At 37.6% G+C, this 27,437-nt stretch overlaps 1 protein-coding gene across 5 annotated transcripts; it reads left to right on the top strand.

Annotated features, from left to right (window-relative positions):
• The first annotated feature begins 355 nt into the window (after positions 1-355).
• Positions 356-27,437, top strand: LOC111870414 (SCY1-like protein 2). Of its 5 annotated transcripts, none has more exons than XM_033753872.1 (16): positions 356-591; positions 1,063-1,205; positions 2,146-2,304; positions 3,279-3,424; positions 4,730-4,934; positions 5,018-5,162; positions 6,304-6,453; positions 8,056-8,274; positions 10,361-10,477; positions 11,939-12,081; positions 14,001-14,160; positions 15,586-15,822; positions 16,867-16,999; positions 17,896-18,115; positions 19,132-19,338; positions 21,415-27,437. In XM_033753872.1, exons 4-16 carry the CDS (start codon positions 3,298-3,300, stop codon positions 21,911-21,913), a joined length of 2,562 nt encoding a protein of 853 aa, XP_033609763.1. In that variant the 5' UTR covers positions 356-591; positions 1,063-1,205; positions 2,146-2,304; positions 3,279-3,297; the 3' UTR covers positions 21,914-27,437. The 5 variants fall into 5 exon arrangements, with proteins under 5 accessions (XP_033609763.1, XP_033609768.1, XP_033609765.1 ...); XM_033753877.1 differs by having other exon boundaries at positions 1,080-1,205; XM_023862698.2 differs by having other exon boundaries at positions 357-591; positions 8,059-8,274.

A 27,437-nucleotide genomic window follows, 5' to 3' on the forward strand; every position in this document is an offset into this window, starting at 1 on the left:
AATTGGTGGAATGAAGATTGACAGGGGTAACGGAAGTACTCTGAGAAAACCCGCACCGACTCCACTTTGTAAACCACAAATCCCACTTGACCAGACCCGGGATCGAACCCGGGCCGCCGAGGTAGGAAGCCAGCGACTAACCGCTTGAGCTATGGCGCGGCCTTATAGGCAGATTTATATAAACCGTTGACCGGTGGTATAATAGAATATATTTTTACCGACCGTGCTCTCAGAATTGGCGGCGGCCATTTTGTAGCAATAGACTTGCAGCTGAATATAGAGGGAGCAGTGATGCTATGAGTACGTGAGCGTCGCCATCAGTCTGCGCACACGACGAAAAGGAAGACTGGTGAACGTTATTGTGGTTATTAGCGTTATTAGTGTTTTATAGTGGGTTGGCAAGAAAGGAATGGATCAGCAGGCGAAAAGATAAATAAGTGAATCAGGTGGTAGAAGCATACGTGCATCATTACAACGAAATTCCGAAACCACTTCAAAATATGATTGACATTAATATTTAAGGTGGCAGATGTACGGTACCCATCCTAGCCAGTTACTCTCCGTGCTCTCGGATAGAAACGAAAGAAATTGGTAAATCCATATGTGTGAATTTTGCCGAGGTAGCATCGCTGTTGAAACATGGGAGGGTTGTGAAGTTGTGAATTTGTCTTTTCATCATCACTACCGAACACCTCTAGCTTACGTCTTAAATACATAAGGCGTTTTCCCCGATTGCTAAGTAGGCCGTGACATGGAGCACACCGCTTAACCCTGCAAGACTTGTGTTAGAGTTGGTGTTACAAGCCGTTGAAGTCTGGTGTTGAGGCAAAGTTTGAAATTTAAGATCTTGTACACGTAAAGCTTTTAATGTTACAGATTTAGGCAAGCATTTTTCACTTGAACATAATCTATAATACTGAGTGTCATTTTATCGATCTAGTGAAATTCATTTTTGATTCTTTCATAATTCGAGGTTATGATGCACTCATGTTGAACCTTGAAATTTTCATGAGCTCAAGTTGTAGCCACTTGTACATTTATTCTCGTCTGATTTTCATGCAGGTGCATTTATTTTGCAGGAATGCTTGCAGTTGAAGGATTACACATCTTAATTCAATAAAAATGAGGACAGTGTTTGTTAATGATAAACAGTGACATTATACACTGTCAGCTGTATTGCTGTGCTTAATCCATCTGACCAAAAGGTATTTTTAAATGGAAATGTGTGACTTAAGGAATCCCAACACCTGACTTCCATGTTACTGTGTGTATTTATTCTTGATTTATGTAATAACACTTCAAATAGGTGGTTATGGCCACATTTAACATAGCATACCAACATATGTTTGGAGAGACTGAGTTAAACCATTAAAACCAAATTACATATTTGACGAGAGTTTGTTAAATATGACACTTTTGACACAGTAGAGTGTGCAAACGTTTCACCACTTTATGTATAACATGATCGTTTTTATTCCCTTATATATTTGAATTTCAAGTATCTGGTCGTTTTAATGGAATTTTATATGGTTCAGGAAAGGAAGTGTAATATCTTCTAGTTTTTGTCTTGTAATACGGGTTGAAGTTGGACTGCTTTGGTGCTTAAGTTAAATATGGACATAGACAGGTTTAAGACGCAGCTTGTGTTAGACTTGAATGAAGAACCATAGTGATACTCTAGAAACATTTGTCAATCTGTAATTAATTTTAATAGGCAAGCTATATCCTATTTCACAAATGATGCTTAGGGAAGAAGCATATTGGAATGTGTGGACTACTTTTATGTCCATCAAAGTGAAGAGAAAAAGGATTCTGTGCATACTCTGTGTTTACAAAGTGACCAGTCCTTTGTGTATACTCATGTATATTCATGTGGGTGTCATGTCCATTCTGAGATCTGGAAACATGAATAAACTGAAAGTATACTGCTTCTCTGTACTCTTATATAGAAAAATTTGACCGGTTCCTAATTTTGAGCTAAATATGTAACAGGTACTTTGATGACAGTACTTAGAATCACTTATATGGTTCTGGGAGTCAGCTTTTAGGATAAAAACTAAATATCAAAGCAGCCCAATTTGTCTCGTTCTGTCTGATTATACACAATAATTCCTGCTCTCCTATTGCATGTTATTCTTCTTGTAGGTTATGAGTGACTCCTGGTCTCAGACTTTTTATATTGGCATTTCTAGAAATCTTTTTAATCTGTGTTTTAACTTACATCAGAGGAAAGAGCCTCAGTGATTTTTGTGATGGAGAACCAGTGAATTATTGTTTTTGCCAAGAATTAATATATGGTGAATGGTGAGTAAGCTGGACACTTTGCTGAGACTGGCTGGCAAATTTGCTAATGCTTTCATTCTCACATGCTGAGTGAGAATCATGCGACATGTATCATAAGAGAGTCCATGTTTTGACAGTTTCACAAATCTTAGCATGAAAGTGAACAAGTAGTTCCTGCATGCAGTCATTAAAGGAAGCAAACCAGTCAAATGTTTCAAATGGTTGAGAGTTGCATCCTCAAATACAGTTTTTAGTATTTTTTCTTTTTAATATCTTGTCATATATAGTAAATGTCCATGATATGTATGTAATGGCCGTCTTGTAGTGCACTCAATTTCACATGTCACTTCACTACATGTTTCAGCAAAATTGTGCCATTCTCAGGTGCTTTATTTACGCTAAGCTATTGCATTGCTTGCCATCATGTGTCTTTCATAAAATTATTAAAATGTACATTCTTCATCAACTATAATAAAATTTGTATACACTAAAACTTGTTAAGACACAGTATACAAAAAATATAAAAAAAAATATAGGAAAAACAACTCCTGTAGTGAAAGAACCATACAATATGTGAGTTTCAATTAAGACATATAAGATGAATAATCTTAACAAGTTTTAGTGTATACAAATTTTATTATAGTTGATGAAGAATGTACATTTTAATAATTTTATGAAAGACACATGATGGCAAGCAGTGCAGTAGCTTAGCGTAAATAAAGCACCTGAGGATGGCACAATTTTGCTGAAACATGTAGTGAAGTGACATGTGAAATTGAGTGCACTACAAGACGGCCATTACATACATATCATGGATGAGAATCAGTGCAACAGGATGCTAAGATACAACATAGTAAATGTCTCTGTTATGAATTCAGTTCTGGTGCTTTAGATTGGACATTATAGATTCAGTAAAGTGCAGAATTGACTGAGAATTTAAAATATTGTATTTAAACATATATTTCCTTCTCTCCTTTCTTCCCCTTCCCCTGTAGGTAACTGAAATTAATCACAATGGATGTCTTGAACAAACTCTGTTCTACTGTCAGTAGTACAGTATCACAGCTGTCGAGTGTTCTCCCAGGAAACCCAGTGACTCGAGAGTTTGAAGCCACTTGCCACATAGCTAGTGCTGGTCCAGGTAATCTTTTCATGCATATCCTTGTTAGCCTTTCAGTACAAGTGTTGTACATGTGCAGGCATGTTGTTGCATCAGATTTCCGATAAGAATTGTTAATTTTTTTGCTGCAAAAATTGTTACAGTTATACCAATTTTGTTTGAACAAAAGAAATTCACACACATGATGCATATGGGCTCAGCTATCTAGCTGCATGGAACGGAATCCTTTTTTGAGAAATTGATAGTTGCTAAGCTCAAGAAATCCCATGTGTTTTAAGGGACCTGAAGGTTTATTACCATGGTCACAAGAACCAGACACTGGATCCTATCCTGAACCATTTGAATCCAGTCCACACCATCATACCAGACTTTTTTAAACCCCAGTTTCATGTAATGCTCCCATCTATGCCCAGGTCTCTTAAATATTTGTTTCCTTTCTTCAGGTTTTCCTTCTAATAAGTTCCATGCATTTGTCATCTCCATATGAGCTGTATATCCTGCCCATCTCATCTTCCTTAATTTGATCACCCTGAAAATATTTGGAAGCGAGTAGAAATTGTGAAGCTGTTCGTTATGCAATTTCGTTTTTCTCCTTTGCAAAATTTGTTATAAAGTTCACAAAAGTATTACAAAGAATGGTTGTTTAACGCCACTGCACAGATGAAGGGTTGAATTGTATGCTGATACTGTTTGCCTCCCTCATGTATAACATAAAAATGTGGTTAACTGAGTCTGGCATAGGACCAGAACTCGGAATTTTGAGTGGTGGGCTTAGTCTAACAAGGACCAAAAAGGGTTAAGCAGAGAATTAAATGCCTCTGGAATTCTAAAATTATATGCCACATGTTGGCCATACATGGATGAGAATTGAAGGAGGAAAAGTCTGACATTCTATGTACATTTTTCACTATCATACTATTGCACACTTTTTGAAATAAGAGCTCACATTTAATGTTCCTAAGTTTAAGGTCTGTCATCATTTATGGTCCCAGATCAGTAATTTAACTGTTACCTTCGTTTAAGATTTTCCTCAGTGAAGTGTTCAAATCCACTACTGTCCAAAGAAATTTTAAATGGAAGTTTCACCGTACTTCTGTTATTGAGATTTGAAATTGAATTATTGTTAACGTGTTGATTCATATGTTACTCTTTTAACTGATTTTGACTTCAGAATTCATCATTCCAAATTCTGTATTACCAGCCAAAGGGCTGAAGATCTTTGAGATGACTCCAGAACACTGGTAATAAAAGACCATAACATGCCACTAGATCTAAGGCCTGGATGATGAATTCACTATTTTTAATGTGTTTTTCTCTCTTGAGCAGGATTGCTGTGGAAAATATACCAGGGCTATAAGAAATCTACTAAACAGGAAGCAGCTATCTTTGTCTTTGAAAAGCGGCAGCTAGAAAGATGGCCTCGTGGCGACAGAGAGGCTATGTTGGAAACACTGAGAAGAGGGGTCTCACAACTCACCAGACTAAGGCATCCTCAGATTCTAATTGTTCAACATCCATTGGAAGAATCTCGGTAAAACACTTGTTCACTTGATATGCTTAACACGATGCAAATTGTTTTCTTTATGTGAATAATTTTCTTTTTATTTAATGCAGGGAGAGTCTGGCATTTGCTACAGAGCCTGTATTTGCCAGCCTTGCTAATATCTTGGGCTCAACAGAGAATATGCCTTCTCCTCCTCCCACACACCTTAGAAATTACAAATTGTTTGAAGTAGAAATCAAATATGGTCTCCTGCAGGTAAGTAACTTTTTCTGTTATGTTTAATGCTGGAATAAAAAATGGTAGCCTGAAATGTTGCTACATTTACATTGAAAGTTTTGATTTTATGTTTTGGTTGTTTCTGTTGTCAGCACCATCAGTGACCCTTCACCTATTACCACCATCTCTTTACTGATCACCACCCATCATCACCCACCACCCATGAGCACTATCACCATAGATCCTTAACCCTTCAACACCTACCAACCTTCCCTTGACCCTTGACCACATTGCCATTGCTGTTTATTTATTTCACAGACGATGGTGGCAGTGGTGGTGGTGGTTAATTATACTTCGGTTAAGACTGAAACATGTCAGGAAGAAGCAAGAAAGGCAGAAACAGGCAGTGTTACTTTATCCCTTTATTATCTGTTTCAAATGCTACTGGCTATCTTGGTGCCACAAACACTCTTCCAATTATTCGTATTCTTTAATCCCACTTTGACTTTACCCTGTTTCTATTATTTTTTCTTCGTATGGTTCTTCCAGTTTTCTCTTGGCCTCTCTATTAGTCATGCCCCATTAATTTTCAGTTAAGATGTTGATACTGCTAATCTTTCATCATACCCTCTACATGTCTAAATCACTTTCTGACTACCTCGTATTTCTGTATTTCTTGCTGTGTCCCACTGAGTGTGGTTAGGACTCTACTTTTATTCAGAGATACCAGGTTCACATGTTATGCCAGACACTGGATGTACTTCCAGAGATTTATTAAGATTTTCCACACTTCTTCTGGGCAAATGGTGAATTGATATCTTAAAATAGGCCAGTACTTCCTTTCATATCCTTATGAATTCACCATTCACAGATCCCAGCTTTCAGTGCTACATAATCTCTGCAGTTGAAAATATGTCATTAAATAAATTGAGAACCAGTCTGGAATCTATCTGACCTTGTTTTTACCTCATTTTATATAGGAATTTTGTCCATTTGTAACTTGTAAATGGCTAACATTTTATCATTCTTTATCAGAGTTTTTGATCGTAACTGAAGATTGATTATAAGTATTCTTCAGTTAATCTTTTGTAATTTCTTGTTGGTCATTGCACACACACACACACACACACAGTGTGTGCCCTCTGTGACACTGTATTTTACTTCAGTATGTTTTATTTAGGTAGGGGAGGGACTAGCATTCCTTCACAGTGATGTGAAACTTTTACATCATAATATCTGTCCTGAAGTAATTGTGGTCAACCAGCAAGGTGCCTGGAAGATATTTGGCTTTGACTTCTGCATACACAACCATAACACACAAGACTCACAGGTAATTTTTTTTTACTGTTCTTCTCAAACACAGCTAATGAAGCCATGTTCATGAATCCAGTGCTGTCTCTTTATGCTGCAAAGCCCTTGTTTTCTAAATACTTCTCGAAATGTGGAATAAACAATTTCATATATTAAGAAGGAACCAACTTAGTGCTTGTGCTAGATGCTAGTCCGAATTACATACTGCCACCTTGCTGTATAGTTATGCATTCTGAATAAAAGGACATTTTCAGTGGAACCAATTCAGGGTTTATTTGTGAAGGACTTAGTTTTTTCCCTAATGATATTTGGTAAGACCAGTGAGAAGCTCATAAATTTTTTACCTTGTAGAAGGTTTCGTGTTGCTGTCTGGTTAGAAAACAGTAATAGTATGTGCATATGTTTTCTTGCACACATTTATGTTTCTTTGAATTATATACCGGATAGTGCTTCTTAAGTTGTAAAATAATGAAGAGAGCAATGCATTAAGGACCCATCATAATGCAGTCACTTTCAGAGCAAAACCTGTGCTGCATTATAATGTAGTATTGGAATGTGAATCTCAAGTCGCATTTTGTGTGGCAGAGTCACAGTATGGTGTAAATCTACTTCCAATTACATTATTGTTTGTTTTGAAATTTAAGTGATACTATAAACACTTCACTTTCTGAAAGGAAATTATCTGCCATGCAGAAGCCCAGAATGAGCTTGTTGCATAAATATAATTTAGTTTTTTAGTGCATTTTTGGAAATGTTATGCAGGTTTTCTGTAGAAAGACTTGTCAGTTTTGTGTAATTCGAAAATTTAAATTTGTGTCAAGCAGTTATGCTTCAAACTTATATTTTTGAGGTGCCTTGTTTGAATCCCAGCCACGATTCTGATTAGCCTGACTAAGATGTTCAGTGATTTTTCTCATTCCCATCAGTGATTGCTGAGATAATATCTTGAAACAAACCATTACTGCTTCCTTCCAAATCCTCTTAGATTCCATAAACAGGATCATTCTTTCATCTCATTTGGCGTTAAATAATGTAAGCAGTTGTTAAAGCATTGTTAAATAATCTGTGATTCTTCTAAGAAAGTTGACATGAAACCTATTTGAGTAATCATTTTGCAAAAAAAAAAAAATGCTTTTATGGGTGGGGGACATGAACATGGTTGGGGCACTGTGCTACAAGCCGGAAGTTGGCTGTTCAATTCCTGATGATATTGGATTTTTCAGTTGAGCTAATTATTCCAGCCACACTATAGACCTGGGATTGACTCAGCCTGTAACAGAAATGAGTACCAGGAATTTTCCTGGGGCTAAAGGGTGGCTGGCATGTAAAGCTGACAACCTCACTGTCATCTGCGAGCCAGTTGTCTAGAAAATATGGTAGCCTTGACGTCCTCTTACAGGGATAGCTTTACGTTACCTGTTCTTTTATACACCAGAGCTGATCTGTTGTTTCCTGTTCCTGTTTCATAATATTCACCAAGAAGCCAATTGCATGTAGTAACCCTTCTTACCCATAACATTGGCTTAATTAATTCTCATAGCTATTAGGATTGGCCAGTAGTTATTGCTCTAGAATTTTTTTAATTTGATACTTTGGTGCTAATTTGTATTTCTTGTTTTTGGAGCCATACTGGCCCTTTGTAGAATACAGCCCCACACTGCACCCAGTGGCACAGCCATCTCTTGATTACTTAGCTCCTGAGCATGCCCTTACTCTGAGCCACTCTCCAGCCAGTGACATGTTTTCCCTTGGAATGCTCATCTTGGCTCTGCACAATTCAGGTCAGCCTCTCAACAACAATAATGGTGACTGGAGCTCTTACAAAAGGAATGCTTGTGAGGTACGTGTGAAATGCATTGTCATAATGGGTGCAAAAGAAACTACTTAAGACACTTCTTTCATTTGCAAGCTGTAGGTAATGCAGGGTTTTTCTTATTTGTATAATAAATCCTTTATAAGTTATTTTGTCATTGACTTATTTACAAAGGTCAGAATTACAGAAGTTGTCCCATTCTTAGATGCACTTGCATTCTCAAGGACACATATTGAAATCACTCCATGTATACATCCATCCATATGCCTGAAAAAACTCAAGAATAGATAAACTGAGTTTGATTAAATTTGATATTGAAAATTTTATGGTCACTCCATTTCAGGTTCTCTTTGGATTGGTCATTTGGTGCATCATATATATATATATATTCCTGATTAATACATATGTAGGTAAGTCAATAAGTAAGTTACAAATAGATATTGAACTTAAACAAATAAGAGTACTGATTTGAAAAATGCTTTTATTTTTCAACATAATCTCTCTGTACATTGAGGCACTTGTGCCAATGTTTCACAAGCCCCTGAAAAACCAGCAGCATAAAATTCTTTGGGCTGCTGTCGGAACCAGACGGTGACTTCCCTTTCTACAGCTCCATCATCAGGAAAATGTTCAGCTGAAAGATGATGTTTAAGAGGACCGAACAAATGGAAGTCGCATGACAGGTTAGGTGTTCACAAAGTCTGTGCATGATGGTTGCCGCACATGCTGACCCCACAACACAAAATGCAAAGAATGGGTCTCGCATTACAGCATCTCAGTCACTACCATGATGAAGGACACAATATGCTAGCCAAAATTGTCACAGGTGATGAGTCTTGCTTCAAGTGTTTTCCATTTGTTCAGCCCTCTTAAACCTCATCTTTCGGCTGAACATTTTCCTGACGATGGTGCTGTATAAAGGGAAGTCACCGCCTGGTTCCGACAGCAGCTCAAAGATTTTTATGCTGCTGGTATTCAGGGCCTTGTGAAATGATGGGACAAGTGCCTCAATGTGCAGGGAGATTATGTTGAGAAATAAAAGCATTTTTCAAATCAGTACTCTTATTTGCTTAAGTTCTATATCCATTTGTAACTTACTTATTGACTTACATACATACAACAAACACTGAACATATGTAAAGAATACTGAAGTCTCTTATTTATTTGCATTTGCATGATTTTGGCTTTGTTGTGTCTGATTTGTGAAGAGTGGAAAGAGGTATTTAAAATGCATTTTTGTTAGTCATCAGTTTTACACTATTTATAACAGAGCATCTAAAGGTTGCATTCATAAACTGAAAATTAAAAACATTAAGAGAGCGAGTATTCTAGAAATCTTATGCTATGTATGTACTTATCCAAACTTGCTGAACTTCAAAAACTATTGAAAAGCACGAGTGTACTATATTGCTTCGCCTCCAAGAGCAAGTATTAACATGTTGTAAGTTTTCTTAGCAGTTCTGCGTAGTTCATCATTGCTTAAAGCATGCCATCTAAAGTTTCTTTCATTCCTCTTGCTCTTTCAGAGCCTTTACTTATTTGCATGTCTAACAAAATCCCCTTGAATTTTCACTTCATTTTAGCATGGTTTGTTTGTTTCTTCCCACAGTATTTGGTGTGCTTTAATATTGTTTGAGTGGAATGTCACAAAAGTATTTATTTTGTATTCTTTCAAAATGTATTATACCTGTTATATATTTTTTCTTATAATTTTAAAAGTCACAACAGAAGAATATGTTTTCAGTAATATTTTTTTTAAAAAAAAAAAGACCACTAACAAATACAGGATAGTATCCATGCTGTACTGTTGGTGTGAAATGTGATTTACTCACAAATAAATTCCAGCAGTGACTGTCATAAGAAACAGATGATTGTATAAAAGCTCTGTCCAGGCTTATGAGACCATACCTCTGAAGTAGTTGGTATTAACTTTGAAGTTTTAAAATATATCCAGCATCCTCACCTTCATTAATTTGGCTCTTAAGAAATGTTCAGTGAGATCATCCCAACTTGTTTGAGCTCTGTTAGTGTAGACAGGCATATTTTTGACAGTGGGCATACTTATTCAGGCTGCCCAGAAAAGCCAATTGAATGATATTGTTTATTCCTTTAGCTAAAACAGCTGCCTGCTTCACGATTGTTGTGTGTAACGGATGGACTACGAGAGTTTGTCAGAATGATGTTGAATGTCACACCAGAATTGAGGCCTGATGCACATCAATTTACCAAGGTATGATCAAAATTTAGTTCAGTTTAGAATGTTGGTATTAACATGCCTTTTGTTTTAGCACATGTATATGAGACATAAGGAACAAAGCTGTTTGATTTATAAATATGATATTTAAATAGCTAAATTCTATATTCATTATTTTTCTCCAAACAGGTAGTAAAAATATAATAGTGCTGTTTTGCTTAGGCAGAGCTCCACATTTGCTTAACCTCAGTGATAGATGGAGGTTACTGATCAGATATATGCTTTGTTCACTTAACACCTGGGGAATGAGCCCTTAATACACATTAGATAGGATACTTGCTGGGTCCTAGTTCCATTTTGGATATGATGAAGATAAAACTCCTCTTTACCCTACCTAAAATCAAACTCTGGTTCTCCAGCGTATAGCCTACACATTACTGACAACTACTGCAGTTCATGAAAAAATTGTAATTCCACTTCTGATACGGAAAAGTTTGTGAAATGTGTATCATCATTCATGAGAACCTAACTGTCTTTCACTTGGTCAAGAGATTCCTCGCCTTTCATAAAGCCCAGTTTTTCATTACTACATTCAAAAGGGTCCAACACTGAAGCATGTCTTGAGCTGTTCTATTACATTAGGATCCATTTTAATATTATCCTTGTATCTGCCCATAGGTTCCATGCAAGTGGGCATAAGTGATGACACTTCTGACTTAATTCAGTAGGTGCCTGGTTTGAATCTCAGCTAGTATGCCAGCTATCTTGACCGAGGTTTTCCATGGTTTTCCTCGGCTGCTCAAGACAAATGTCAGGATGATACCTTCAGTTGGTTTGTGACCTCTTTCTTCCACAGCCTTTCCAATCCATTGTTCACTATCAACCTGTCATTTGATGCTGTACAGCCTGAGTTGCTGAAAACATAGTAAAAATACAGACAAACAGAATACTCTGAGATCTTATGCTAAAGGATGAACGTGTTTGAGAAAAAGGGTGCTGAGGTGAATTTTTGTACCTAAGAGAGAGGAAATAACAGGAGTGTGGAGAAAATTGTATCATGAGGATCTTCATAATTTGTACTCATTACCAGGATAACCAAATCAAGGGAGATAAAATATGTGGGGCAAGTAACACACAGGAGAAATGAGAAAGGCATACAAAATTTTAGGCATAAAATCTAAAGAAAAAATCATGTGGGAAATTTAAGCATAGATAGGAAGACAGTATTTATCTCAAACATGGTCTGAAGATAACTGACTGTATTCATCTTACTCAAGATTTATCTCAAACATGGTCTGAAGATAACTGACTGTATTCATCTTACTCAAGATAAGTCCACTGGCAGGTGGTTGTGAACGCTGTAGTGAACCTTTGGGTTTCATGGAAAGCAATGGATTTCTTGCCTGCCTGTGTGAGTATAGCCTTCTCAAGAAGAACTCTGCTCCATACAGTTAGTTATGACTATACCTCACTATACTTGACCTCACTTCTTTCCAGATTGAATTTTTTGAAGATGTGGGAGTAAAAACTCTTAACTATTTGGACTCATTATTTCAATGGGACAACCTCCAGAAGTCTCAATTCTACAAGGGGTTGCCCCAGATTATACAGAATCTGCCACACCGAGTCTGTATATATAGGTAAGTTGAAACGAACAGTAACCAATACTCTAATAACATGAGAAGTGAACTTGCACTTAATTTCTTTAAACTTCTTCTAATGCTGACATTCTTAAAAGCGGCTGTATAGTTCAAGATGACTACTAAGCTGCACAAATTGTTTAATTTTCAAAACCTCCCCATTCTTGTTTTTCGATATCTTTTTTCATGATCTCATAATTGGCAATATCGTAGCTTTCTTCTTCACTGTTTTCTGTGTGGCATCTAGTAGTGTCGTCTTCCACAGCATGGAGATCATTACACTAAACCATGTTCTCATGGATAAGGTCTGTTAGATAGTACCGTCGGCCCTCAGTACCTTGATGCTTCCCCCATCTACCAGAGGCATTGGAAACTACTAGGGCAGGAAACTTGCCTACTTTTGCTCAGAGGTCTCCTAGAGACATGAGGATCTTTTACATGCCATAAATCTACAACACAGGACCCACGGCTTAAAGTCCCTCCTGGAGGACTTGTTCCCTGAATTTTTCCGCCCTTAAAAATTCCACGACCTCCACCGGGTTTGAACCCACGTACCTTGAGTCATGAGGTGGGAACATTACCCCTAGACTACGGAGGCCGCTTTATCTTCCTCTTATATAACATTGCATCAGACCACATAGAAAACACATCGCTGTCCGTATTGTTGTAGGCTTTGGCTAGCAATGGCTGTTTACACACCATTGCTAAGCAGTGATAGTTGTGTTTTCACTGTAATGTTTGCTTGAATGTGGGTAGTTCCCACAAAGTCTTGAGCATCTAAATGAAATACTGCATATGCACAATGTTTCTGAATATGACTGTATAATGAGCAGCTTTGTCAGACAGTTCTCTGAAGTAACCATTAAAAATTGATAGGAAAATGGATTGAGGGATTAGGCATACTGTGTGAATGAGGAAGCAGTTCATATAGGGTGGATTACCTATACCTGAAAATCATAGGAAAGAGAGTTTGAGTGCTTGCAGTAAGGTAGTAGGAAGGCCCAATGCAACCACAGTTGAAACACCTAGAGACCTAAAGAGATGAGAGGTGGGTCCTGTGCAAATGATCATTATATTCATATTTAGGACATGGCTTATCTAAAAGACACTCAGGTAATATACTTACGTATAATCAAATTCCTGCTCTGCTTGGTTTTATATAGTTGACAGTACTGATTTTTGTATAATATGTTGATTAGTTATTCAGTGGAGCAGAGTTCTCCTTGATATGGTGACAGTTGTTCAGCTGGTCAGGAAATACCTACTGTTTATAAAATGTAAAGCTTTAATACAGAGTTCATGCATATATGCCTCTGGACCCTGTTCTGAGTCAGTTGAACCTAGTCTATACCCCCAGATCCTGTTGCTGGTGTTATTGAGAAGTAACTTTAGTTAGTTAGTTAGTTAGTTAGTTAGTTATTGGAGAGGGTGGGTTTCCCCATGCACTGAGACCCGTATTGCTCCATTGTGCTTCCCTCCATGATTTCTACCAGTCTCTATATCCTACCAGTACTGGTGCTTACCATCAGTCCCGCCCAGCCAGCGAGACCGGCTCTGCTAGCTGAGAGGTATCTATAATGCTTCCCCCATCTACCGGAGGTATTAGTGACTGCTGTTGGGTGGGAAACATCCATTAATTTGGCTCGGTGACCTCCTTTGGAGATATGAGGTTCTTTTACGTGCCGTAAAGCTACGACACGGGACCTACGGCTTAAAGTCCCTCCCGGAGGTCTTGTTCCCTGAATTTTTCTGCCCTTAAAAATTTGACAACCTCTGCCGGGTATTTGAACCCGCGTACTACGAGTCATGAGGTGGGAACGTTACGAGAAGTAACTTTGATATATTACCATATTCTAATCACTGTTTCTTGTTTAATAAAATTGTTTCTCTACTCATTTCCAATACATATTTTGTTTTAGAATACTTCCATGTTTGATGAAAGAATTTGTGAATCCAACCATGGTTCCATTTGTTCTACCAAATGTATTATTAGTGGCAGAGAACTGCAGTAAAGAGGAGTATTCACAGCATATCCTTCCACATTTAAAGCCTGTCATGAAGATGCAGGACCCTATTCAGGTAACCAGCATGTTTACATCTCCCCGTCCATGGAAGGAGAATACATGAAAACAAATATTTGTTTGTGTATGCAGTTCAGTAGTATTAATTTATCTTGGGCAGATTTATTAACACATTGAGGACCGGTCACATGATAACATGCTTTTGGCTTTTAAACATGGCAGACTGATCGCATGATATCATGATTTTAGGACACGTTAGGTTGTAACATACTATACCTTGTTCTGGCACCACCCAAGTTGCATGCAGTGGTGTAATAAAACTCTGGAATGTTTGGTTATTTGTCAGTAACTTGACCTCACTGTTTTCTTAAGCCACTGTAAACAAAAATGCTTTGATGCTCTTCGAGCTGTAGGTATCAGCCAGTAGTTAGTGGTGGGGTATGGACAAGGACAAATTCTTCAACAATGAGCTAGCTGTCCTGCCTTATGAGATGCGTAGTCATGGTGATTCAGAGAGCGGCAGTGACGGGAGAACAAAGAATTGTGGCCACAGACAGTAAAAGTGACAGTAGCTCCAACGATAATGGGGGTAATAACTTTGCGAGGACTAACATTGTGGGGACAGTAAAAAATCACAAAAATCTAAACCCTGATTCAAAATTGAAATACAGAGTATTTCTGATGAATGTGGCAAAGGCCTGGGCTACAGACCAGATGGTGGCGGCAGAACCAGAGTCAGGCACAGACTTAGTGCAACCAGGCCCATCAACTCCCACCCCACGCAGGTCTCGTGTGAACCCCCAGGGCGACTCTCGGGTGATATGCGGAAACATACCCTCGTGAAAATTTTGAAGAGTGAACATTCCAAAGGGAAGCATCCTTCTAGGCAATGCCATGTTTACACAGTTCAAAAAAAAGTAGTATGTCTACATTTGCAAGTTCTATGTAATGCCACTTCACAAAGGGGAATTTTTCCAGAAATATCACACCCTCAAGCACTTCTAGGAGTGTTGGTAAGTGTTCTCCAAAAATTTTAGTTCATAAAATTAATTAGGAGATTTTATATTAATTTTTAAAGTGAACAGTGCACAAGTCAGGATAGTAGGTTTAATAATGGTGGCCCCAGAGTGATTTAAATATTTAAATTGCCAGTCCTTAATATGTTAATTAAAATTTCCAGGTAACACCAAAACTTCAAAATGAATCATATAAAGTATAAAGAATCTTTCTTAGCAGTTAATGACAGAGGTCTTTATCATTAAGTAATTCACAAAAGTAGTTCCATAAGGAAGTAAGAAAGGAATGCTTAATAAATATAAATTTGAGTACAATAAAAAACTAGCTTACACAGAAGATTCTGGCAGCTTCCTATCAAACTTGTTGATATATTTATTGCATAAGTACATAGTATGTATGACTTCAGTTTGATAGTGGCAGATGTCAGGCTTTACAGATGAATCACTTACATGTCTCTCACCTCTAGATTCTGTTGATATTTATGCAAAAAATGGAGCTGCTGTTGAAACTGACACCAGCAGAAGAGATCAAAACTGATGTACTGCCGATGCTATATCGAGCACTTGAGTCAGATGCTCAACAGATTCAAGAGCTATGTCTGTCTGTGCTGCCAACATTTGCGGGACTTATTGATTATCCAGCCATGAAAAATGCCTTGCTGCCACGTATCAAGCGCCTCTGCATTGCTACTTCCTATATCTCAGTAAGTTACCTACACTTAAAATTAAAATTGTTTTGATACAGAACCTTGTGTTGGGCACTGTAGTGCAGAACGGTAAGAACTCTGTGTAATCTGATTGAGTTCAGCACATCAAAATTTGATAACTAGCATGGTGATTTGGAGCGAATTTTGTCTTACAGTGTATGTATATCTTTTTTAATTAAAACCATCATTATATGAAGTGACAGACAAAAAAATAACAGTTAAGAACAGATACAAACTTTGTGTACAGAATAACACTGACCCATAAATAATATATTTTATGCAGAAAGTATAACATTTTTATTTTAGACCCTAACATTAGGAATGTGTACCAATTGGAAGCAATAGAATAGAGGTGGGCAAATTCTAAATTGCATTCAGAACTAATATTGAAAAGTATTACAGTGAAATGTCACTGTGTATGTACCCACATATATTTAAAATAGGTGATTTATGATTATGCATATATGCATGTTATATGATTCACAGGTCTTACTGATTTCACATCTTACACAGATGGCAGGTTGTAAACTGTGCTATTTTAAGAATAAAAATGTCACTTAATTCATTGTTTAACAGATGACTGCAGGAATGAGATTTAGGCATGAAAAGATAAAGAATGGAGGTAGGAAAGAAATGATTCATTGTGTTTCAGCAGGCTCTTCCCCTAGTATGTATTAAATGTTTTCATTCCATGAGAATGTGTGTGATATTGCTTTAAATTTTAATGTATTCCACTGTATGTTAAAGAACAGACATTTCTTTCATGCATGACTCTTCCATTTTTAAAGGTTTTGGTTGGGGGGGGGGGGATTTTTGGGCTGAATCAGATTGCATATGATTTCTTTCACCCCAGTTATAATTCATGTTATTCTTCATTCATAAGCCTCAGTGTAAATTCACAGAATAAAATCATATAAAAAGCATTAAAGTCTTGTCACCATTTTCTCTAATATTAAATGCCTATTATGTGAATCAAAAGTGTGGTGGTTTTTCCCCTTCATGAAGTTAACAGTCATTTTTATGTTATTATAATGTTCACAGGTGCGTGTGAATTGTCTTGTATGTGTTGGCAAGCTGTTGGAGCACCTAGACAAGTGGTTGGTTCTTGATGAAGTGCTTCCGTTCCTGCCTCAGATTCCTTCCAGAGAACCTGCTGTGTTAATGGGAATACTTGGTATGATATGTTACTGTACTTAACAGAATATTAAGAAAATATGAAATATGAAGTTGAAAAAGCACTTGTGTAAAAACAGTGCTTGTTCACAGCACGGTGTCACACGGTAGACTGGTGCAATAGGCTTGTGGGAGTGTGACCTTGGCCTCCCCTCTCATCTTCTTTCACCAAGGCAGATACAGCAAAAATAGTCCAGGAAGTTTCCTATACCACCTCGTATTATAGTTGTGGTAATGTTTAAATGCTCATCTGTATATGAAATTAAATATTTTGTCATATGTTAATCCTTTATCTTAGAAGGCATATTCATTTATTTTTCTGAGGCTAATGCTAGGGTTGTGGCAGTGTTTCCTTGACTGGTGAACAAGTTATTTATTTCCATATTTTTATCATCATATTACCTTTTTTGACTTCTGTGTATTCTTGCAAGTATTTAATGTAGTTTGATATCCAAAAGTTTGTCTTTTGAGCTGTTATTTATAAGTATTGTCCTTTAAATTTTCAAAAGAGTTGCTGCATTTTGCCACCTGTGTTGTAAGGGATTTAAAATTGGTCATCAGTTTGTACAGTGTTGTTGCAAATGTTAATTTTACAGAACAGATTTTGCCTTTACTGTAATTGAATGACAGGATGCTCAAGCAGTTGATATAGAATGAAGAAGGAAGGTTCCTAAATAGTGATAGAGCACAGACTAGTTTGTGCTGTTTGCTGAGACTGTCAGACTGACTGACAAAGATTGGATTAAGAAGTGTTGTGCTGAACTTTGAACATTCTGATGTAGTATGTGCCATACCAAATAAGCCTGAGAAAGGATTTAATTAAAGTATTATAACTATGAATGAGGTTTTCTGGTATACGATAAAAACTTATGTCACTTCAAATAACTTGGCTTCCAGGGATCTACAAATTAGCATTAACACACAAAAAACTTGGAATTACAAAAGAACTGATGGCAACAAAAATTCTTCCATTTCTTATGCCACTAAGTATAGAGAATGGACTGACATTGAATCAGTTCAATGCATTGATGACTGTGATAAAAGAGATGGTAAGCCGGGTGGAAGGAGAACATCGTACAAAGTTGGAGCAGCTCAATTCCATTCAACAAGAATCCAAGTATGTATAATTTGTGACAATGTTGTCATTGGATACCCACCCCAAGATGCAAGTTAAGTGTTACCCAATGTTTGAGACTGTCACCCTTCACATGAGGGACATAGCAAGGACTCACAGATGCAATATTTGAAAGTGTTTTGTTCTAAGAAAAAAGTATACAGGAAATCATGTCAGTAATATGAACAGTATTTTTGTAACCTTTTAAGTATTGCCTTGGTATTATTAAAGAAGACGTTTCTACTGGCCTAACCAAATTTAATTACAGCATGGCCAGTATTAATTTCTGACTGCACTCTATGTCAGTTTGATAATACATGTTCAATGCTGTATATTTTAAGCAGGTTCACAGCATTTTAAGCCCCATAGGTCCACATATTCTTAGCCCTTGCACTTAGTTATCAGCTCCGCACTTCTGCTGCCTCAAATCCTGTTTTAACCAGTTGTGCTTGTGGTAAGAATCAGAATTCAAATGAAAGTTTATGTAGAGTCATCTGCTCAGAGTGTCCAAAAGATTTTGTTTCAAACAGAGATATCTGACAGTAGTTGAAGCTGCTCCACAGTTCAACAAGGGTTCCTGTAAGACAGAACTAGCCAGGGGTCTCAAGGGACACACTTTTGGGACATGAGAAACCATAATAGACTGGGGGGGAACTGATGTGGAGTAAATCAGAGTGTGAAATGTTTGAAAGAAGGGAAAGAGCTTCCAGGCACTCCTTGGATGGGGGCAGAAGCACACCAATAATGATACTTTATTAGTTGCTATGTGCACTGAAGTTACTTAGCTTTGTAAGATTGGCATGTTATGTTCAAATGCAAAATTTGTGGATGTGATGTTCTCACAGTAGTGAGTGTGAAGGGTATTATTTCCTAGGATGTACTGCTATGTAGTCCAGTAGAAGTCTTCCAGAATATTTGTGGACCTCTATCAAACTGCACACTGTTACATATTAGAAGGAAGCACTCTTTATGGAGGATTTGTCAGGAGAAGTAATTAACATGGATACATTTTGGTGCAGGTCAGTTTCTATTAATCTCTCTACCAACAACAATCCGTCACAGCTGGTGCCTGCCCCTCAGCCTCAATCAGAGCTGGACCAGATGTTTTCAGGCCTAGGGTTGGACAGCTTTATAGGAGGAAATGAGAAAAATGAAACCTCAAAGACTCCCCAAGTCAATGGGAATATTAATTCCAGTACATCACTTAGTTTACAAGATAAGCAAAGGTATGTAGTGTTTGCTGAGTGACAGTTTATCGTATGAGAAGTGTGAAATTGTCGTGTTATAGTAACAGCCAGTCATTCCTTGTGCAGTGTGAACTGTGTGATTAAGTTTCAGGAATTTAAAGTAATCTAGCCATTCTTTATTGCTACTAGCTCAGATAGAGAAATTCACCTCATTTCAGGCTGTGTTGACTGGCCACGATTTGGGTGATTAGTGAGTCTCTGGGTATAGGAAAGTCATACTCAACACCAATTAGCTGATTAAAATCTTTATTCAAACAGCACTTTTCAATGACAACTGCGCTGTAGTGATCCACTTAACAGATTTGTGGATTTAGGCTTCTTTACTGTTCACTAAGACACACAAGTCAATAGGCATTACAGAGTGTATGTACAGGGACCAGAACACGTGTACCCCCAGTGAATGTAAATTTCAGAGTTCTTCACCAAGCACACTCTGAATGGTAAATATCTGCCCTGGTCACCCAAAATTCGGGCAAAGGACATCCCACTTCAAATTATGAATGGCTGGATGGGGCAGACTGGGAGGTTGCTTAATCTTTCTTCTCTAATTAGAAAAGGAAATACCCATGCATGTAGAGTTTAGGGGTGAACTTTACCACCTGCTGCGTGGCTGTCAATATGGAACTTGGGGTAGCATAAAATGACTCTGCTAAAATTATGACTTCCCCTGTCAATGTTTTGAATTTCTAAAGAACCCCGCCTCATGTTACGCATTAACTTGACTGATTTACGGATGGGCAGCTGGCTTCAAGCTTGACCCAAGCTACCTGCTGTGTGTCTCGGGGGGGGNGAATCTCCAACTGTGAGACTAAAGTGAGTAATTTCACAGAACCCTAACCATGCACAAAATATCAATTGACCATCCCATAAATTGGACAGTTACAGTAAAACTTGTAAGAAGGTAAAGTCACACCTACTGCTAAGCATCACACCATGAAGGTGTATAGTGAATGCAAAATAAACCACCACTAAATGTGAGTTAATAAAAGTAAGTCGCTAGCTTCACACTTTTGTGCCTTTACCTTTAGTAAAAAGGCCCCAGGTCCATTGACATTGGATGGAGTACACTCTGGTGCTGATGAGAGAAATTAAGTATCCTTAACTAATTCAGAGCACAATCCATCTTCATGAGCTAGTACTCACTTAGCTGGTCAAGAGAGTCTTTGTATTTTATGAAATCTGAAGTTTCATTACCACATTCAGAAGAGCTTGCCTCTAGACCCTGTCCTGCCATCCAAGTGCAAGACAGTGTGTAGCATATAACTTGCATGTTTTTTTGTTTTTTTTTTTTTTACACTGAAGGATTTAACTGCTCGCCTGACCCACAAGCTGGGGGAAGATGTCTTTTTGGATGGATGTGACTTCTTATGTTATGTAGACAACAACCTTCCATTTCTGGAAGATATGGATTATTAATTTATTAGGTTTTCATCTGTACCCATTTCACAGTTTTGAAACAAAATTAAATGCACAAATAGTGTGTTTGCTGGATTCTGAATGTGTGTGATAGCCCTAAAAGAAACAGCGTTCCTTTGGAACTCTTGAGTGCCACAGCTGTCATGTCTGAGCACTCTTGTGAGTTGTCCAGTAATTCTAGGATATGAACGAGAAAAATGTAGACATACATATGACCAGAAATATAATATTTTTGTTGAAATTCCCACTATAGTTTGTATATATCAAACATGTCAGATTACAGCTATTTGAAATGTGCTTTTAAAATGTATCAAGCAATATCTTTGTGTGGGATTGGGATATTAAAAAATAATGAAGTTCAAATAAAGATATTTGCTTAGGTTGAATCCCCCTGTCATCTCTGTTTTCTAAATGAGACATGAGCTTGCGTCAGCATATGGCACCACTGGACTCCAATGAATGAAGATTAGAGAGTGATGGAATTATAAAAACATGCAAAAAGGAAGAAGTCTGCTTATAACTGGTAACTGTTCTTTGATCCTTGTAAGAGTTTGGTATTTTTGTATAAAAGCTCCTCTAAAAGTCTGGGTCTGTTGTTTGGAATTTTCTTTTAATGCCATTAATGCCTATTTTTGACAGGCTGGTCATGCAGCAAGAGACTCAGCAAAGATTGCAAGCTCAGCCCGTACTCACTCCGTCAGCTCCAGCACAAAGTAAAGCACAGACATCAGTGAAGGATCTCACTGCCACATTAGTTGAAAGTAATTTAAATCAGATCAAATATACCCGGCCACACATACAAACAGGAGACCAAGTGGGGGGCACTGGATGGCAGAATGCTGTCAGACCTGGGGCATCACCACAAGGCTTTGGTGCATTTCAGACTGCTCCTGTTGGTGCACAGTGGCAATGGCACTCACCACCTCCATCTTTCATGCCACCCCAGCAATCTGTGTTCACATCTCCACACCAGAAAAGCTCCCTAGATTCACTTCTTCCAACAGCAGATAAACTTCCAATGAACAGAATGCAAGCCCCTATGCAACAGCCTCTCATCACAGTGTCACCATTCCAGCAGCCACAACAGCAGCAGACTAAGGCACTTTCATCTTCTGAAATCAATGACTTCCTTAGCTAGCCTGTACTAACAATGAGCAACTGGGCTGTGTGCCCAGTTTTTTAGAAGAGCCACTAGTACTATTGACAGCACGGAGACAGAACTTAAGTGAGGTAAGTGAAGATATCATTATCAGTATCCAACTCTACTGTCTGTGTTATTCATAGTTGGCCAGAAAGAATTGGAAGTCATCTGTCTTTGTCTGAAATAGTGCTTTATTGAAAGGATTGTTCATTGCTTACCACTTGTATTTTAATTTAATACTGTAGTGATAAATTGCAGTATTCCATTTTAACATAATTTATCATTGATCCTTTTGTGCTATCTCAGAGCTAATCGATGGATTGGATATGTTCTACACATAAACATCCATACTGTGAACAGGTTTCACACATAGTCATAAGCAGAAGCTCTCTTTGTTTCAAAGATCAGAAACGTTGTTGAGATAAAAATTTGTGATGACCTAATGTCTGCCAATGTTTCTCAGACATAGCTATTCTGACTGTGGCATACTAATGGGTGTTTGAAATTTTGTAATGTGATGTGATTAATAAAAACATTGATCTAGCCAAATCTTTGATCAAAAATGAAGTAATTTAACTCTGGTCATTCAGCATTGCCATATAATATTTGGCTTATTGAAACGTTTATGTGCAAATTAGATGTACATGTCTGCCATTATTTTTTCCACTTGTATACAAGTGTGACAGCAGACAGAGTTTGGATTGGTAATTGGATTTATTGAACACTTATATGAGTACAGACAACTTGTAACTACAAGTAACTGTAGTGCTATTGCTAATTCACACTCTGCAATTTACTACAGCACACACTAAAGTTTTCCCATCCTGCTTTGTCTTCATCAGTTTGCTGGTCACAGCTTCCAATGGCAGACATTCCCACTTCCTGTGGATTCCTGAACTGTCCTTATCCCTTAGCTACCAGTTTCTAACAGAAACAGCGCACAAAGACTGAAATGCAGCAGTCCTCTAACTCACTCACCAGCCAGCTGATTCCACTCCATTAACTAACTCTCGGGTTGGCGGCCATCTCACACCAACCTCCTCCTCTTCTCACTGCAATCTCAAGACTCTCTTCTAACAGCAGCTGATACAATCTCGGTACGGACCACGCAGAGAACACTGCCCCCAGCTGCCCTTCCATTGTTGCATGTCTGTTGCAGTCATTACCTATCAGTGGCTGTTTTATGGCTGCTTATTTCATGGTCATTGCCTGGCAGTGGGTCTACATGTCACAATATTTTTGACCATATTTCTGTATAATTTTCAAATATAGTTTTGAAGAGGCAGAAAGTCTGTACTACGGTGAGGTTTGTTTTCTTTCAGAATCTGCATGACTAAGAATAGTTATACATAGTATTCACTGTATAAATGCTGCCGTAAGCCCATCACATTCCTCAGTGAACCTATCTTGATTAGTCATTTTCATAGCGTTACAAGTGTAATGCCTTGTACTTTGAAAATATTCAGCCCTGCTGAAATTTTATATTTATGTGTGGTTTTAATAACCAATCAGTGAAAGATTTTTATATCTGGAAAAATGATGGCTGGCATATTGAATGGGTTTGATGTCACCAGTGAGGGTTTTCTCTGGTCTCGCCATGGTGACGTCTGATATTTTTTGTCTGGAATTTGCGGGGGAGGGATAATTAAATAATTCAAAGTGTATTTGTGCAATTATAATCTTTTATATATGTGCAGGTTCAGATTTAGGTAATTGTACATTCCAGATAACATAAAACGAGAAGGTTTACTTCAGTTTTGAATCCTGTTGATAGCGTGGATTGTTGTGTGGTACATTACTTCAGATTGGCTCTTGGAGAGCACAAAAGGATTTAAAAATAAACTATATTGGTTGTGCAGGAATACTGTTAAAGGTATCAATGTCATTATATTTGTCTGTTATGTATGAAAATTGTTCCAAAAGAGTGTTTGTTTTGTTGTACATATATTTGAATAATATCCACTTAGTATGGGTTTTCTTGTAAGATAAAGCTCATTGGACATTAAAGTAAATGCACTTAATGTATGTTAAGCAAACAAGATAAAATGCATATACTTACCAGAGCAAAGACTGCCGAGTGAATCAGAAGTGTAATGTACCATTGTCCCTCATTTAACTAATTCTTAATTGTATATAGTATGTGAAAGTGCTCATGCACACGCATGTAATGTTTTTAATGTAAGTAAATATTCCAAGGAGTAGCGGGAGGATGCCAAAATAAGTAAGGGAATTAACTCACCCTATATCCAGAAATATAAAATATAACCATTTTTCTATATAAGGTACATAAGAATGAAAGGGTGGATTAAATGCAGCAGAAGGGTTAATTGTGTATTCTTAAAATCTAGGTGTATTTGGTCCTTATTTCTTTCTTCCCCCAGCCGCATGTTTTCTTTTTCCATCCAGATAATTTTCTCGCTGGTTTGTATTTGATATTGTCATATGTCGGGTATGTCATGTGACATATAACTTCACGCCATCAAGGATGTAGTGAATATTTATTGTGCTTCGCTTCCACACTCTCACACTATACAATTATTATCACTTGCAGTATCACAATTACTGCTTCCACTATATCTTGGCGAATACTAGACTGCCTTCGACCCGACTCCCTTAAGACTCCAACTTATACTGAATGCTCAATCCTTCTCAGTAGTGTTCGCTGCTCCTTATATAGGCTTGGCATGGACCACTGGCTGCTCGGCAACATATCAGGTATTGTTGTCAGGTGTGTTTACCTATGCATTGCCTAACAATAGATGCCCTACTATTGTGTGACATCACAGCCTAGCAGGGAGGTGTGTTTACCGAGCATCTTACAGCGACGAGCTGAGTGGAGATATGTGATGTCACTCGCACTTCCTGTTGCACTATCCAAGCGTTCACAGAGTTGTCGCCTAGCCATGCGCTGATACAGTGCACAACTCTCACGTTGTGCGTGTGCCCTGAGGCCTCTGTGGCTCAACAGTTCCTGCATAGAGCCAATACACCACAGTATTCTGTTCATCTTCAATTTGTATATGTGTTGTGGTTGGTTCTTTTGATAGTCTGTAATTTCACTGATAATATTTTAATCCCCCCCCCCCTGATATTTGTATTTCAGTGCTAATCTAGTCTTATGGATACCCAGTAAAGGTTAGAAGCATCTCATTTGTGTTGCATTCAATCTCTTATTATCCTTGTTCTTCAGTATTTGTGCCTGAATAGTACATTTTGCAGTTGTTTTGATGTGATATGTATTTCTTGTTTTTATTTTATTCCTCCCAGAAGTTCTCATCTGACTTGCAGGATATCCCCCTAAATGATAGTGCCTAAATGTGTTTGTTGTGTCTCACATCTTCTGCAAGATATTGTTTACTGTTAATTCTAAAACTGTTGTTAGAATGGAAACATGCATGAGGAAGGCATATGAATGTGTCCTCCACATTCTTCAGGTTAAACTGCAGGTCCTCTAAGGTTTCAAACCACTGCTAAATCGGGTTCTTTGTGTGGCCAAAAGATTGAAATATATTGGTTTCAGGCCTAGATGTTACAGAGGCCAAGAGACATGGACCTTGGTACTGATGGTTCCTGTGTAGGCGGAGATTGACACAATGCAAACACTTATTTTCACTAATAATATTGTTTGTACCTTCCTTAGTTATTAACAGACATTAGAAACTGAGGTGGCTATCTCTCTATAATGAAGATTTCCAGACATGTTATCTATTATGCACATTCCATACACTGTATTGTGGTTTATTTCTATTCACGACTGGGCACTTGCATTAAAAATACCATTTTTCAAATAATCAATGAAGCGCTTTGTTAATATGTGTAAAGTAAACCAGGTTGCTCATAATTGCATATGAAGTGGCCAGACATTGGTAAATCAAGAAGGTGTCTCTGTACTGAAACACATACCATGGAGGAGTGGAGATAGAGCTTCACATGTTCTTAACCTCAGCGCAAGAAGGAAGCGAGTGATAAGCTTCATGCCCCACCTCTTCAACCGTAAGGAAGGAGGCCTTAGTTAGCAGCTGATAATAGGCTTGGTGGGCACCAGAGCTGGTTCAGACATTTTCACAAGAATATCCCTGGCCCTGACAGAATTGAATATAGTCATCCAGCTCATAGCCAGTTACTTCAGTGACTGAATTTTCTTGGTTCTCTGTAAAACATCTGTTGATGAAGATAGAGAGGGGTGATTCTAATGGAGACCAAATGAATTAACCCTGTTGTTTTGTTTGGTTGTTTTTAAAGCTGTTTTCTTTTCATAAATGTTTAAAAAAAGATAGAATTGTCATCACACCATGAAGATGTATAGGGTAGAGGAGGTATAGCTCCACCATACTTGACCTCAGATGGAGGTGAATGGTCAGATTCACCTTCTAGTTGCTTTACCCCTTGGTAAAGAGCCCCCAGTACCCACTGGATAGGAGACTGGGTAGGACTCAGAGCTGGTCTGGACACTGGAGTGGAGAAAAATCTCTTTCCTGTTGGGAATTGAAACGCAGCTGTCAGGCCTATAGTCCATTGCTATATTGATTGAGCTATCCTGGATCATACTTTTCATAAATGTATGCAGTTTAAAGTTTCTTTCTGTGCATTTGTGACATATTAGTATTTGTCATCTTATGAGCCAATGCCTGGCATTGGTCTGAGTTGAGTCTTGGTAGTTAGTAAGAGCAGGAAATAAGTCTTATGTACTCAAAATTATAATAAATTGTTTCACTACTTATATATTAATAGATGACTCAAAGAATTTTATGGATAACTTTTGTGACTTCTGTCACAAGATCTGTTCAGGAAAGAAAATTACAACAAGGAAAACTGCATCTGGATTTATTGGAGGCAAAAAACAGATAAGCTGTGCATATGTTACCACAGTGATACATTTTAGAGTTTTGATCACCTGTTGTTATATAAGAACTGGTATTGATTTCCCATATTATATATATATATATACACACACACGTATGTTTCCATATAAATTAAATTGAAGTAATCTGCACTGTAATACATGTATTTTTTTTTTTGTCCATTGAAGCAGCTTATTTAATAAACCAGAATATGCAACACACATTTTCCAGAATGTTACTCTTGTCGCTAGTGCATAACTAGCATAAATAGAACAATATTTTTATTCTTGTAAGTTCAGCCACATTATTCCGAAGCTGATCAGTTCCAGTACTGTCAAATGTTCTTAAAGCAGAAGATGAATTTGTATTTTTGAAATGTTATTAGTTTTTATCAGTTATATACAATATAAATTTTATTTGTCTGCTGTTAAATGTTAAGTTATTTCTGTCAGGGAAGAAAGACAGTTGTCATGCCATCACGTATGGTATATCATAGAAATGCTAGTTATGTGTTTTGCTTCTAGTCAAAATTGTAAAGACTTCCTGTCCAGTATATAAATGGGAGTTATGTGGCAGTGCTATATCTACCATTGTTTAGTATAGGCACTGAAATGGTCCTCTGAAATAACTGTGCTCTATGCATAAAAATAAAACATGCTGTGTCTTTCTCTTTCATGGTA

This window comes from Cryptotermes secundus, unplaced genomic scaffold (genome assembly GCF_002891405.2).
Source record: "Cryptotermes secundus unplaced genomic scaffold, Csec_1.0 scaffold1674, whole genome shotgun sequence".
NCBI classification, from domain to species: domain Eukaryota; kingdom Metazoa; phylum Arthropoda; class Insecta; order Blattodea; family Kalotermitidae; genus Cryptotermes; species Cryptotermes secundus.